Genomic DNA, 12,928 nt, shown 5'->3' on the forward strand with positions numbered 1-12,928 from the left:
TTCAACCCATATCCTTTTTTCGTAAATCTTCTCAAAGGTTTTAAAAAGATGGAAGATTTATTGCTTTTAAACTGATGAATTATGTGATTCTCTGTCATCAGTGGGAAGCTAAAGAAGAACATTGGTGTGTCCTCAGAGATGAAGTAATTGTCCAATTCTGGTGGGAAAATATTTACAGTGGCAACGAGCTCTTTGCCATTTTGTAATTTAATTTTACAATTTTCTACTTGCCTTATTTTGAGGTGTTTGTTTTCACTCGAAAACCAAGAATCACGGAGAATGGTTGAGTCGACTTTCTTATCTAATCCCAGCTTCTGTGCGAGTCTGTGTTCAATACCATTGCTTGTTGTTCCAGAATCGACAAACATTTTACAGCATTTACCATTGACTTCCACCGGGAGGTAGTTATGTCCGTCTAGAGAAATCTCCTCCAAACCCTCCAACGATGGGTGACAAGTTAGAATAGGAGGAAAAGATAGGTATAATGTGAGGACTTCACCATCTGAACTAACCTCATACCCAGGTGTTTCATTTCCGTTTTCCTGTATTTCAGATGCTTCAATGCTGGGTTTCTGTATTTCAGATGCTTCAATGCTGGGTTTCTGTATTTCAGATGATTTATCCAGGTGTTTCTGTACCTCAGATGATCCATTACAGGATTTCTGTACCTCAGATGATCCATTACAGGATTTCTGTATTTCAGATGATTTATTCTTGTGTTTCTGTACTTCAGATGCTCCCTTACAGGGTTTCTGTATTTCCGATAATTTATGCCGGTGTTTCTGTATTTCGGATGATTTATCCCGGTGTTTCTGTATTTCAGATGATTTATCCTGGCGTTTCTGTATTTCAGATGCTCCATTACAGGGTTTCTGTACTTCAGATAATTTATCCTGGTCTTTTTGTAATTCAGATGATTTATCTCGGTGATTCATTACCTCAGATGATTTATCCTTTTGTTTCTGTAACTCAGATGATTTATCCATTTGTTTCTGTAATTCAGATGATTTATCCAGGAGTATGTATACTTCATTGCAGGATTTCTGTATTTCAGATGATTTATTGAATTTTTTCTGTATTTCAGATGATTTATTGAATTTTTTCTGTATTTCAGATGATTTATCTCGGTATTTCTGTATATCAGATAACTTTCGTTACAGAATTTCTGTATTTCAGATGATTTATTCCGGTGCTTCTGCACTTCATTGCTGGGTTTCGGTATTTCAGCTTCTCTATTCCAGTATTCTTGTATTCTAAATGATTTATCCCGGTGGTTCTGTAATCCAGTGCGTCTTTTGGTGAATGTTTGTATATTAGCTGCTTCATTGCTGTATGATGATTTATCCCGGTGCTTCTGTTCTTCATTGCAGGGTTTCGGTATTTCAGCTTCTTTATTCCAGTATTCTTGTATTCTAAATGATCTATCCCGGTGTTTCCGTAATTTAGTGCGTCCTTTGGAGAATGTTTGTACATCAGCTGCTACATTGCTGTATGATGATTTATTCCAGTGCTTCTGTTCTTCATCGTAGGGTTTCGGTATTTCAGCTTCTCTATTCCAGTATTCCTGTATTCTAAATGATCTATCCCGGTGGTTCCGTAATTCAGTGCGTCCTCTGGAGAATGTTTGAATATCAGCTGCTACATTGCTGTATGGTGATTTATTCCAGTGCTTCTGTTCTTCATTGTAGGGTTTCGGTATTTCAGTTTTTCTATTCCAGTATTCCTGTTTTCTAGATGAGTTATCCCGGTGGTTCCGTAATTCTGTGCGTCCTCTGTAGAATGTTTGTATATCAGCTGCTACATTGCTGTATGATGATTTATTCCAGTGCTTCTGTTCTTCATTGCAGCGTTTCGGTATTTCAGTTTTTCTATTCCAGTATTCCTGTATTCTAGATGAGTTATCCCGGTGGTTCTGTAATCCAGTGCGTCCTTTGTAGAATGTTTTTATATCAGCTGCTCCATTGCTGTATTTTTGTTTTTTTGTCGGAGCGTCATTGCTGTAGTGATGCTCACTCCGTTTTCTCTTGGAGCCGCGCACGTAATTAATTCTTTCCATTTCTAATTCACACAGGTGTTGAGAGATGAGGTCTAACTCACGGAAGTATTGAGAGAGTAGGACAAGTGACGATCCGCGTCTGGCAGGGTCTCCGTGTATACTAAAAGTACACTCAACTCACTGGGGCTAATGTGAACGCTTCTCCGTTCACCTCACTTCAAAACATAAGAAGTATGGGAGTTGCGGAAGATCTATTGGCAAATACATGGAGCTAAAATCTAAAATATTTCACGGATAGACATAAAAACATAAGGATGAAGATAACTGCAGAAAGCCCAATGGCCCATATGAGGCAGTTCCTATATATATCCACCCAATATCTTTCATATGTATGAAAGACTATTACTATTTTCTTCCCATTCGGTGGTTATAATAGGAGGTGCCTCGTATGGGCCAATAGGCCCATACGAGGCCCTCTGCAGTTCTTGTTCCTACTACTATCCCCTCTATTACACTTTGCTCCTAATATCTCTCTTGCCTATTTATTCCCTGCATCTACTTCCTCATCACAATGGAAAGGGATCTCCCGTCACGCAGGGTGCAGTCGCACCTCCACAGATCTCCAGTATCATCTATTGATACTGGTAATGGATCAGAAGGGCCACCACTTACGGGCTATTCATGCCCGTGCCACCTTTTGGGTGGCTTAATCTTCATTAATCAATCATTCCTCATCACAATCGACTTGAGAGTGGTCCAGGACGGACTGACACGTCGTCGTACCTTCACCTTCTAGTGTGTGGTCTGGTCAACTTATAACCATTCTATAGTACGGCGACCAAATCAGAACTGCCAAATCTAACCAAAGCAGGTTACAGGTGAAGAACAACTCTAGGTGTCCCATTAGTACCGCTTCGAATAATAAATCCCAGTGTCCTATTTGTATTATTACGAACATTTATGCATTGATTTTATTTTGGTTTTAAATAATTACTAATCATAACACCCAGATTCCTTTCGCAATCCGACTTCACGAACTCAACAAACTTTTATACCCATTGTTTAGTGTTATGTCTTGTGTTGAAACTTTTATTACCCTAATAATGTGTCCTTTGTGATATCCATTCATCCACTTGTACACATCTATCATGTTATTCCTGACTCATTGCCTTTCCAACGAATATAATGAAAGCTTTGTCTATCTTTCTTCATATGACAGGTTTCTAATCTGAGGGATTAAGTAGGTCATCCTATGATGGACGTGTTCAAGTAAATTTATATCCATTCTGTAGTATTGCGACCATAATTGAACTGCATAATCTAAATGGGGATAATAATAGGGAATTAAAAGTATTAACAAAAGACAGAACACGAAACAATCGGTATTAACTGAATAAGTTTAAATTTAGGAAAACCTGGGTAAATACTACACAACACACAGAAATCACAATAGCGTGATGCATTAAATGGACAAATCCACAAGGGCCGTGACGAGGATTCGAACCAACGTCCGACATCATCCCAGACGCTGCCTTAGCTCAGTCGATTAAGGCAGCAACTGGGATGCTCTCGGACGTAGGTTCGAATCCTCATCACGGCCCTTGTAGATTTGTTCATGGGAAAAAACTGGTTAGGTAATAGGAACCAGTTGCCACAGTGAGTGGTAAAGGTGGGGGTCCCTTCACTTCTTCAAGCGTGGGTTTGACATGTATATGAGTGGGATTAGGTGGATATAAATAGGAATTGGCTCGTATGGGACAATAGGCCTTTAGCAGTTGTCTTTGTTCTTATGTTTAAAGAACAGCACCAGGTGTGTTGTTACTAACGCTTCGATTAATAAATCCCAGTGTCCTGTTTGCCTGATTACGAACATATATGCATTTATATTTTGGCTTTAAATTTCTATTAATCATTGCTCCTAGATCGCTTTCGCAATCTCAACACTATTTAGCTCGTACTCAATCATCATAATCTAGCCTCAAAACCTCACATTTGTCAGCATTAAACTGCATCTGCCAAACTCTTCGCTATTTCAAAACCCTATTTAGATCGCCATGAAGTGATACTGAGTCTTTTACTGTGTTTATTTTCTCTTCCGATTTTTGTATTATCGGCAAATTTGAAATATTACTGCTCAAACTTGAATCTAAATCATTTATGCATATTATGAACAACAGTGATCCCAGGACAGAGGCTTTAGACACTCCACTTGCAACATTTTTCCAGTCTGACTTAGCGCCATTTATATTAACTCTTTGTTTCCTTTGGTATAACCAATTTAATATAGCAATTTCAATTTATTATAGCATCCCCAATACAATGAGCATCTATCTTTTTAGTCATAAGGAAATCTATCATCATAAGAACATAGGTAACTGTAGAAGTTTGGGTGCTAACATTTGCTACATAATAAGATTCTACAATTTATACAATTCTTTATCATTTTAATATGAAAAAATAATACAATTATTAAAACTTTTAATACATTTTATTTGTTAAAAATGTTTACAAGAGTTGCACTGTCCATACTTGAGTGATGCTGTCCATACTTGAGTGATGCTGTCCATACTTGAATGACACTGTCCATACTTGAGTGACACTGTCCATACTTGAAAGACACCGTCCATATAAACACCTAGCAAATTAGGCCTGTGTCTTCAGTAGAGTAAAGACATATAGGTTTTATTATTAATGTTGTAAAACAGATAATAAGATGAGGAATCTAATGTGCAATTGTATTTTGACAAGAACGTTGTGCCTAAAGTTAGAGGAATTTCTGTCTTTGGATTCTCCAGCACCTCCAAGTCATCCTCCAGGTAAAGGTCACCCTTCACATGTATTCTTAGTTTTTTGGGAGGACATGTTTCCATGCCGATGTGCTTCAAAAATAATTGTGAAATGGTTGAAGCATCGGAGCCAGTATTGACCACAACTTTATCGCTGCAATAATTGTCTTTTGCAGATAATGGAAACTTTATCCTAAGATAAAGCAAGGGAGAACTGCTCAACCCATATCCTTTTTTCGTAAATCTTCTCAAAGGTTTTAAAAAGATGGAAGATTTATTGCTTTTAAACTGATGAATTATGTGATTCTCTGTCATCAGTGGGAAGCTAAAGAAGAACATTGGTGTGTCCTCAGAGATGAAGTAATTGTCCAATTCTGGTGGGAAAATATTTACAGTGGCAACGAGCTCTTTGCCATTTTGTAATTTAATTTTACAATTTTCTACTTGCCTTATTTTGAGGTGTTTGTTTTCACTCGAAAACCAAGAATCACGGAGAATGGTTGAGTCGACTTTCTTATCTAATCCCAGCTTCTGTGCGAGTCTGTGTTCAATACCATTGCTTGTTGTTCCAGAATCGACAAACATTTTACAGCATTTACCATTGACTTCCACCGGGAGGTAGTTATGTCCGTCTAGAGAAATCTCCTCCAAACCCTCCAACGATGGGTGACAAGTTAGAATAGGAGGAAAAGATAGGTATAATGTGAGGACTTCACCATCTGAACTAACCTCATACCCAGGTGTTTCATTTCCGTTTTCCTGTATTTCAGATGCTTCAATGCTGGGTTTCTGTATTTCAGATGCTTCAATGCTGGGTTTCTGTATTTCAGATGATTTATCCAGGTGTTTCTGTACCTCAGATGATCCATTACAGGATTTCTGTACCTCAGATGATCCATTACAGGATTTCTGTATTTCAGATGATTTATTCTTGTGTTTCTGTACTTCAGATGCTCCCTTACAGGGTTTCTGTATTTCCGATAATTTATGCCGGTGTTTCTGTATTTCGGATGATTTATCCCGGTGTTTCTGTATTTCAGATGATTTATCCTGGCGTTTCTGTATTTCAGATGCTCCATTACAGGGTTTCTGTACTTCAGATAATTTATCCTGGTCTTTTTGTAATTCAGATGATTTATCTCGGTGATTCATTACCTCAGATGATTTATCCTTTTGTTTCTGTAACTCAGATGATTTATCCCTTTGTTTCTGTAATTCAGATGATTTATCCAGGAGTATGTATACTTCATTGCAGGATTTCTGTATTTCAGATGATTTATTGAATTTTTCTGTATTTCAGATGATTTATTGAATTTTTTCTGTATTTCAGATGATTTATCTCGGTATTTCTGTATATCAGATAACTTTCGTTACAGAATTTCTGTATTTCAGATGATTTATTCCGGTGCTTCTGCACTTCATTGCTGGGTTTCGGTATTTCAGCTTCTCTATTCCAGTATTCTTGTATTCTAAATGATTTATCCCGGTGGTTCTGTAATCCAGTGCGTCTTTTGGTGAATGTTTGTATATTAGCTGCTTCATTGCTGTATGATGATTTATCCCGGTGCTTCTGTTCTTCATTGCAGGGTTTCGGTATTTCAGCTTCTTTATTCCAGTATTCTTGTATTCTAAATGATCTATCCCGGTGTTTCCGTAATCCAGTGCGTCCTTTGGAGAATGTTTGTACATCAGCTGCTACATTGCTGTATGATGATTTATTCCAGTGCTTCTGTTCTTCATCGTAGGGTTTCGGTATTTCAGCTTCTCTATTCCAGTATTCCTGTATTCTAAATGATCTATCCCGGTGGTTCCGTAATTCAGTGCGTCCTCTGGAGAATGTTTGAATATCAGCTGCTACATTGCTGTATGGTGATTTATTCCAGTGCTTCTGTTCTTCATTGTAGGGTTTCGGTATTTCAGTTTTTCTATTCCAGTATTCCTGTTTTCTAGATGAGTTATCCCGGTGGTTCCGTAATTCTGTGCGTCCTCTGTAGAATGTTTGTATATCAGCTGCTACATTGCTGTATGATGATTTATTCCAGTGCTTCTGTTCTTCATTGCAGCGTTTCGGTATTTCAGTTTTTCTATTCCAGTATTCCTGTATTCTAGATGAGTTATCCCGGTGGTTCTGTAATCCAGTGCGTCCTTTGTAGAATGTTTTTATATCAGCTGCTCCATTGCTGTATTTTTGTTTTTTTGTCGGAGCGTCATTGCTGTAGTGATGCTCACTCCGTTTTCTCTTGGAGCCGCGCACGTAATTAATTCTTTCCATTTCCAATTCACACAGGTGTTGAGAGATGAGGTCTAACTCACGGAAGTATTGAGAGAGTAGGACAAGTGACGATCCGCGTCTGGCAGGGTCTCCGTTTATACTAAAAGTACACTCAACTCACTGGGGCTAATGTGAACGCTTCTCCGTTCACCTCACTTCAAAACATAAGAAGTATGGGAGTTGCGGAAGATCTATTGGCAAATACATGGAGCTAAAATCTAAAATATTTCACGGATAGACATAAAAACATAAGGATGAAGATAACTGCAGAAAGCCCAATGGCCCATATGAGGCAGTTCCTATATATATCCACCCAATATCTTTCATATATATGAAAGACTATTACTATTTTCTTCCCATTCGGTGGTTATAATAGGAGGTGCCTCGTATGGGCCAATAGGCCCATACGAGGCCCTCTGCAGTTCTTGTTCCTACTACTATCCCCTCTATTACACTTTTCTCCTAATATCTATCTTGCCTATTTATTCCCTGCATCTACTTCCTCATCACAATGGAAAGGGATCTCCCGTCACGCAGGGTGCAGTCGCACCTCCACAGATCTCCAGTATCATCTATTGATGCTGGTAATGGATCAGAAGGGCCACCACTTACGGGCTATTCATGCCCGTGCCACCTTTTGGGTGGCTTAATCTTCATTAATCAATCATTCCTCATCACAATCGACTTGAGAGTGGTCCAGGACGGACTGACACGTCGTCGTACCTTCACCTTCTAGTGTGTGGTCTGGTCAACTTATAACCATTCTATAGTACGGCGATCAAATCAGAACTGCCAAATCTAACCAAAGCAGGTTACAGGCGAAGAACAACTCTAGGTGTCCCATTAGTACCGCTTCGAATAATAAATCCCAGTGTCCTATTTGTATTATTACGAACACTTATGCATTGATTTTATTTTGGTTTTAAATAATTACTAATCATATCTCCCAGATTCCTTTCGCAATCCGACTTCACGAACTCAACAAACTTTTATATACATTGATTAGTGTTATGTCTTGTGTTGAAACTTTTATTACCCTAATAATGTGTCCTTTGTGATATCCATTCATCCACTTGTACACATCTATCATGTTATTCCTGACTCTTTGCCTTTCCAACGAATATAATGAAAGCTTTGTCTATCTTTCTTCATATGACAGGTTTCTAATCTGAGGGATTAAGTTGGTCATCCTATGATGGACGTGTTCAAGTAAATTTATATCCATTCTGTAGTATTGCGACCATAATTGAACTGCATAATCTAAATGGGGATATTAATAGGGAATTAAAAGTATTAACAAAAGACAGAACACGAAACAATCGGTATTAACTGAATAAGTTTAAATTTAGGAAAACCTGGGTAAATACTACACAACACACAGAAATCACAATAGCGTGATGCATTAAATGGATAAATCCACAAGGGCCGTGACGAGGATTCAAACCAACGTCCGACATCATCCCAGACGCTGCCTTAGCTCAGTCGATTAAGGCAGCAACTGGGATGCTCTCGGACGTAGGTTCGAATCCTCATCACGGCCCTTGTAGATTTGTTCATGGGAAAAAACTGGTTAGGTAATAGGAACCAGTTGCCACAGTGAGTGGTAAAGGTGGGGGTCCCTTCACTTCTTCAAGCGTGGGTTTGACATGTATATGAGTGGGATTAGGTGGATATAAATAGGAATTGGCTCGTATGGGACAATAGGCCTTTAGCAGTTGTCTTTGTTCTTATGTTTAAAGAACAGCACCAGGTGTGTTGTTACTAACCCTTCGATTAATAAATCCCAGTGTCCTGTTTGCCTGATTACGAACATATATGCATTTATTTTTTGGCTTTAAATTTCTATTAATCATTGCTCCTAGATCGCTTTCGCAATCTCAACACTATTTAGCTCGTACTCAATCATCATTATCTAGCCTCAAAACCTCACATTTGTCAGCATTAAACTGCATCTGCCAAACTCTTCGCCATTTCAAAACCCTATTTAGATCGCCATGAAGTGATACTGAGTCTTTTACTGTGTTTTATTTTCTCTTCCGATTTTTGTATTATCGGCAAATTTGAAATATTACTGCTCAAACTTGAATCTAAATCATTTATGTATATTATGAACAACAGTGATCCCAGGACAGAGGCTTTAGACACTCCACTTGCAACATTTTTCCAGTCTGACTTAGCGCCATTTATATTAACTCTTTGTTTCCTTTGGTATAACCAATTTAATATAGCAATTTCAATTTATTATAGCATCCCAATACAATGAGCATCTATCTTTTTAGTCATAAGGAAATCTATCATCATAAGAACATAGGTAACTGTAGAAGTTTGGGTGCTAACATTTGCTACATAATAAGATTCTACAATTTATACAATTCTTTATCATTTTAATATGAAAAAATAATACAATTATTAAAACTTTTAATACATTTTATTTGTTAAAAATGTTTACAAGAGTTGCACTGTCCATACTTGAGTGATGCTGTCCATACTTGAGTGATGCTGTCCATACTTGAATGACACTGTCCATACTTGAGTGACACTGTCCATACTTGAAAGACACCGTCCATATAAACACCTAGCAAATTAGGCCTGTGTCTTCAGTAGAGTAAAGACATATAGGTTTTATTATTAATGTTGTAAAACAGATAATAAGATGAGGAATCTAATGTGCAATTGTATTTTGACAAGAACGTTGTGCCTAAAGTTAGAGGAATTTCTGTCTTTGGATTCTCCAGCACCTCCAAGTCATCCTCCAGGTAAAGGTCACCCTTCACATGTATTCTTAGTTTTTTGGGAGGACATGTTTCCATGCCGATGTGCTTCAAAAATAATTGTGAAATGGTTGAAGCATCGGAGCCAGTATTGACCACAACTTTATCGCTGCAATAATTGTCTTTTGCAGATAATGGAAACTTTATCCTAAGATAAGGCAAGGGAGAACTGCTCAACCCATATCCTTTTTTCGTAAATCTTCTCAAAGGTTTTAAAAAGATGGAAGATTTATTGCTTTTAAACTGATGAATTATGTGATTCTCTGTCATCAGTGGGAAGCTAAAGAAGAACATTGGTGTGTCCTCAGAGATGAAGTAATTGTCCAATTCTGGTGGGAAAATATTTACAGTGGCAACGAGCTCTTTGCCATTTTGTAATTTAATTTTACAATTTTCTACTTGCCTTATTTTGAGGTGTTTGTTTTCACTCGAAAACCAAGAATCACGGAGAATGGTTGAGTCGACTTTCTTATCTAATCCCAGCTTCTGTGCGAGTCTGTGTTCAATACCATTGCTTGTTGTTCCAGAATCGACAAACATTTAACAGCATTTACCATTGACTTCCACCGGGAGGTAGTTATGTCCGTCTAGAGAAATCTCCTCCAAACCCTCCAACGATGGGTGACAAGTTAGAATAGGAGGAAAAGATAGGTATAATGTGAGGACTTCACCATCTGAACTAACCTCATACCCAGGTGTTTCATTTCCGTTTTCCTGTATTTCAGATGCTTCAATGCTGGGTTTCTGTATTTCAGATGCTTCAATGCTGGGTTTCTGTATTTCAGATGATTTATCCAGGTGTTTCTGTACCTCAGATGATCCATTACAGGATTTCTGTATTTCAGATGATTTATTCTTGTGTTTCTGTACTTCAGATGCTCCCTTACAGGGTTTCTGTATTTCCGATAATTTATGCCGGTGTTTCTGTATTTCGGATGATTTATCCCGGTGTTTCTGTATTTCAGATGATTTATCCTGGCGTTTCTGTATTTCAGATGCTCCATTACAGGGTTTCTGTACTTCAGATAATTTATCCTGGTCTTTTTGTAATTCAGATGATTTATCTCGGTGATTCATTACCTCAGATGATTTATCCTTTTGTGTCTGTAATTCAGATGATTTATCCCTTTGTTTCTGTAATTCAGATGATTTATCCAGGACTATGTATACTTCATTGCAGGATTTCTGTATTTCAGATGATTTATTGAATTTTTTCTGTATTTCAGATGGTTTATTGAATTTTTTCTGTATTTCAGATGATTTATCTCGGTATTTCTGTATATCAGATAACTTATCCCGGTTTTTCTGTTCTCTAGAATTTTCGTTACAGAATTTCTGTATTTCAGATGATTTATTCCGGTGCTTCTGCACTTCATTGCTGGGTTTCGGTATTTCAGCTTCTCTATTCCAGTATTCTTGTATTCTAAATGATTTATCCCGGTGGTTCTGTAATCCAGTGCGTCTTTTGGTGAATGTTTGTATATCAGCTGCTTCATTGCTGTATGATGATTTATCCCGGTGCTTCTGTTCTTCATTGCAGGATTTCGGTATTTCAGCTTCTTTATTCCAGTATTCTTGTATTCTAAATGATCTATCCCGGTGTTTCCGTAATCCAGTGCGTCCTTTGGAGAATGTTTGTACATCAGCTGCTACATTGCTGTATGATGATTTATTCCAGTGCTTCTGTTCTTCATTGTAGGGTTTCGGTATTTCAGCTTCTCTATTCCAGTATTCCTGTATTCTAAATGATCTATCCCGGTGGTTCCGTAATCCAGTGCGTCCTCTGGAGAATGTTTGAATATCAGCTGCTACATTGCTGTATGGTGATTTATTCCAGTGCTTCTGTTCTTCATTGTAGGGTTTCGGTATTTCAGTTTTTCTATTCCAGTATTCCTGTTTTCTAGATGAGTTATCCCGGTGGTTCCGTAATTCTGTGCGTCTTCTGTAGAATGTTTGTATATCAGCTGCTATATTGCTGTATGATGATTTATTCCAGTGCTTCTGTTCTTCATTGCAGCGTTTCGGTATTTCAGTTTTCCTATTCCAGTATTCCTGTATTCTAGATGAGTTATCCCGGTGGTTCTGTAATCCAGTGCGTCCTTTGTAGAATGTTTTTATATCAGCTGCTCCATTGCTGTATTTTTGTTTTTTTGTCGGAGCGTCATTGCTGTAGTGATGCTCACTCCGTTTTCTCTTGGAGCCGCGCACGTAATTAATTCTTTCCATTTTTAATTCACACAGGTGTTGAGAGATGAGGTCTAACTCACACAAGTATTGAGAGAGTAGGACAAGTGACGATCCGCGTCTGGCAGGGTCTCCGTTTATACTAAAAGTACACTCAACTCACTGGGGCTAATGTGAACGCTTCTCCGCTCACCTCACTTCAAAACATAAGAAGTATGGGAGTTGCGGAAGATCTATTGGCAAATACATGGAGCTAAAATCTAAAATATTTCACGGATAGACATAAAAACATAAGGATGAAGATAACTGCAGAAAGCCCAATGGCCCATATGAGGCAGTTCCTATATATATCCACCCAATATCTTTCATATATATGAAAGACTATTACTATTTTCTTCCCATTCGGTGGTTATAATAGGAGGTGCCTCGTATGGGCCAATAGGCCCATACGAGGCCCTCTGCAGTTCTTGTTCCTAATACTATCCCCTCTATTACACTTTGCTCCTAATATCTCTCTTGCCTATTTATTCCCTGCATCTACTTCCTCATCACAACGGAAAGGGATCTCCCGTCACGCAGGGTGCAGTCGCACCTCCACAGATCTCCAGTATCATCTATTGATACTGGTAATGGATCAGAAGGGCCACCACTTACGGGCTATTCATGCCCGTGCCACCTTTTGGGTGGCTTAATCTTCATTAATCAATCATTCCTCATCACAATCGACTTAAGAGTGGTCCAGGACGGACTGACACGTCGTCGTACCTTCACCTTCTAGTGTGTGGTCTGGTCAACTTATAACCATTCTATAGTACGGCGACCAAATCAGAACTGTCAAATCTAAGCAAAGCAGGTTACAGGTGAAGAACAACTCTAGGTGTCCCATTAGTACCGCTTCGAATAATAAATCCCAGTGTCC

General features: G+C 38.3%; 1 protein-coding gene across 1 annotated transcript; it reads right to left on the minus strand.

Moving 5' to 3' along the window:
• Positions 1–10,365: 10,365 nt before the first annotated feature.
• On the minus strand, positions 10,366–12,051 carry LOC138365316 (splicing regulatory glutamine/lysine-rich protein 1-like). Its single transcript, XM_069325606.1, has one exon. It carries the CDS (start codon positions 12,049–12,051, stop codon positions 10,366–10,368), a length of 1,686 nt encoding a protein of 561 aa, XP_069181707.1.
• Between the last annotated feature and the right edge of the window lie 877 nt (positions 12,052–12,928).

Source organism: Procambarus clarkii, chromosome 16, assembly GCF_040958095.1.
Source record: "Procambarus clarkii isolate CNS0578487 chromosome 16, FALCON_Pclarkii_2.0, whole genome shotgun sequence".
NCBI lineage: Eukaryota > Metazoa > Arthropoda > Malacostraca > Decapoda > Cambaridae > Procambarus > Procambarus clarkii.

What these genes read in the sequence shown, in the direction of transcription:
- LOC138365316 (XM_069325606.1), bottom strand. Translation starts at nt 12,051, where the DNA reads ATGGAAAGAATTAATTACGTGCGCGGCTCCAAGAGAAAACGGAGTGAG.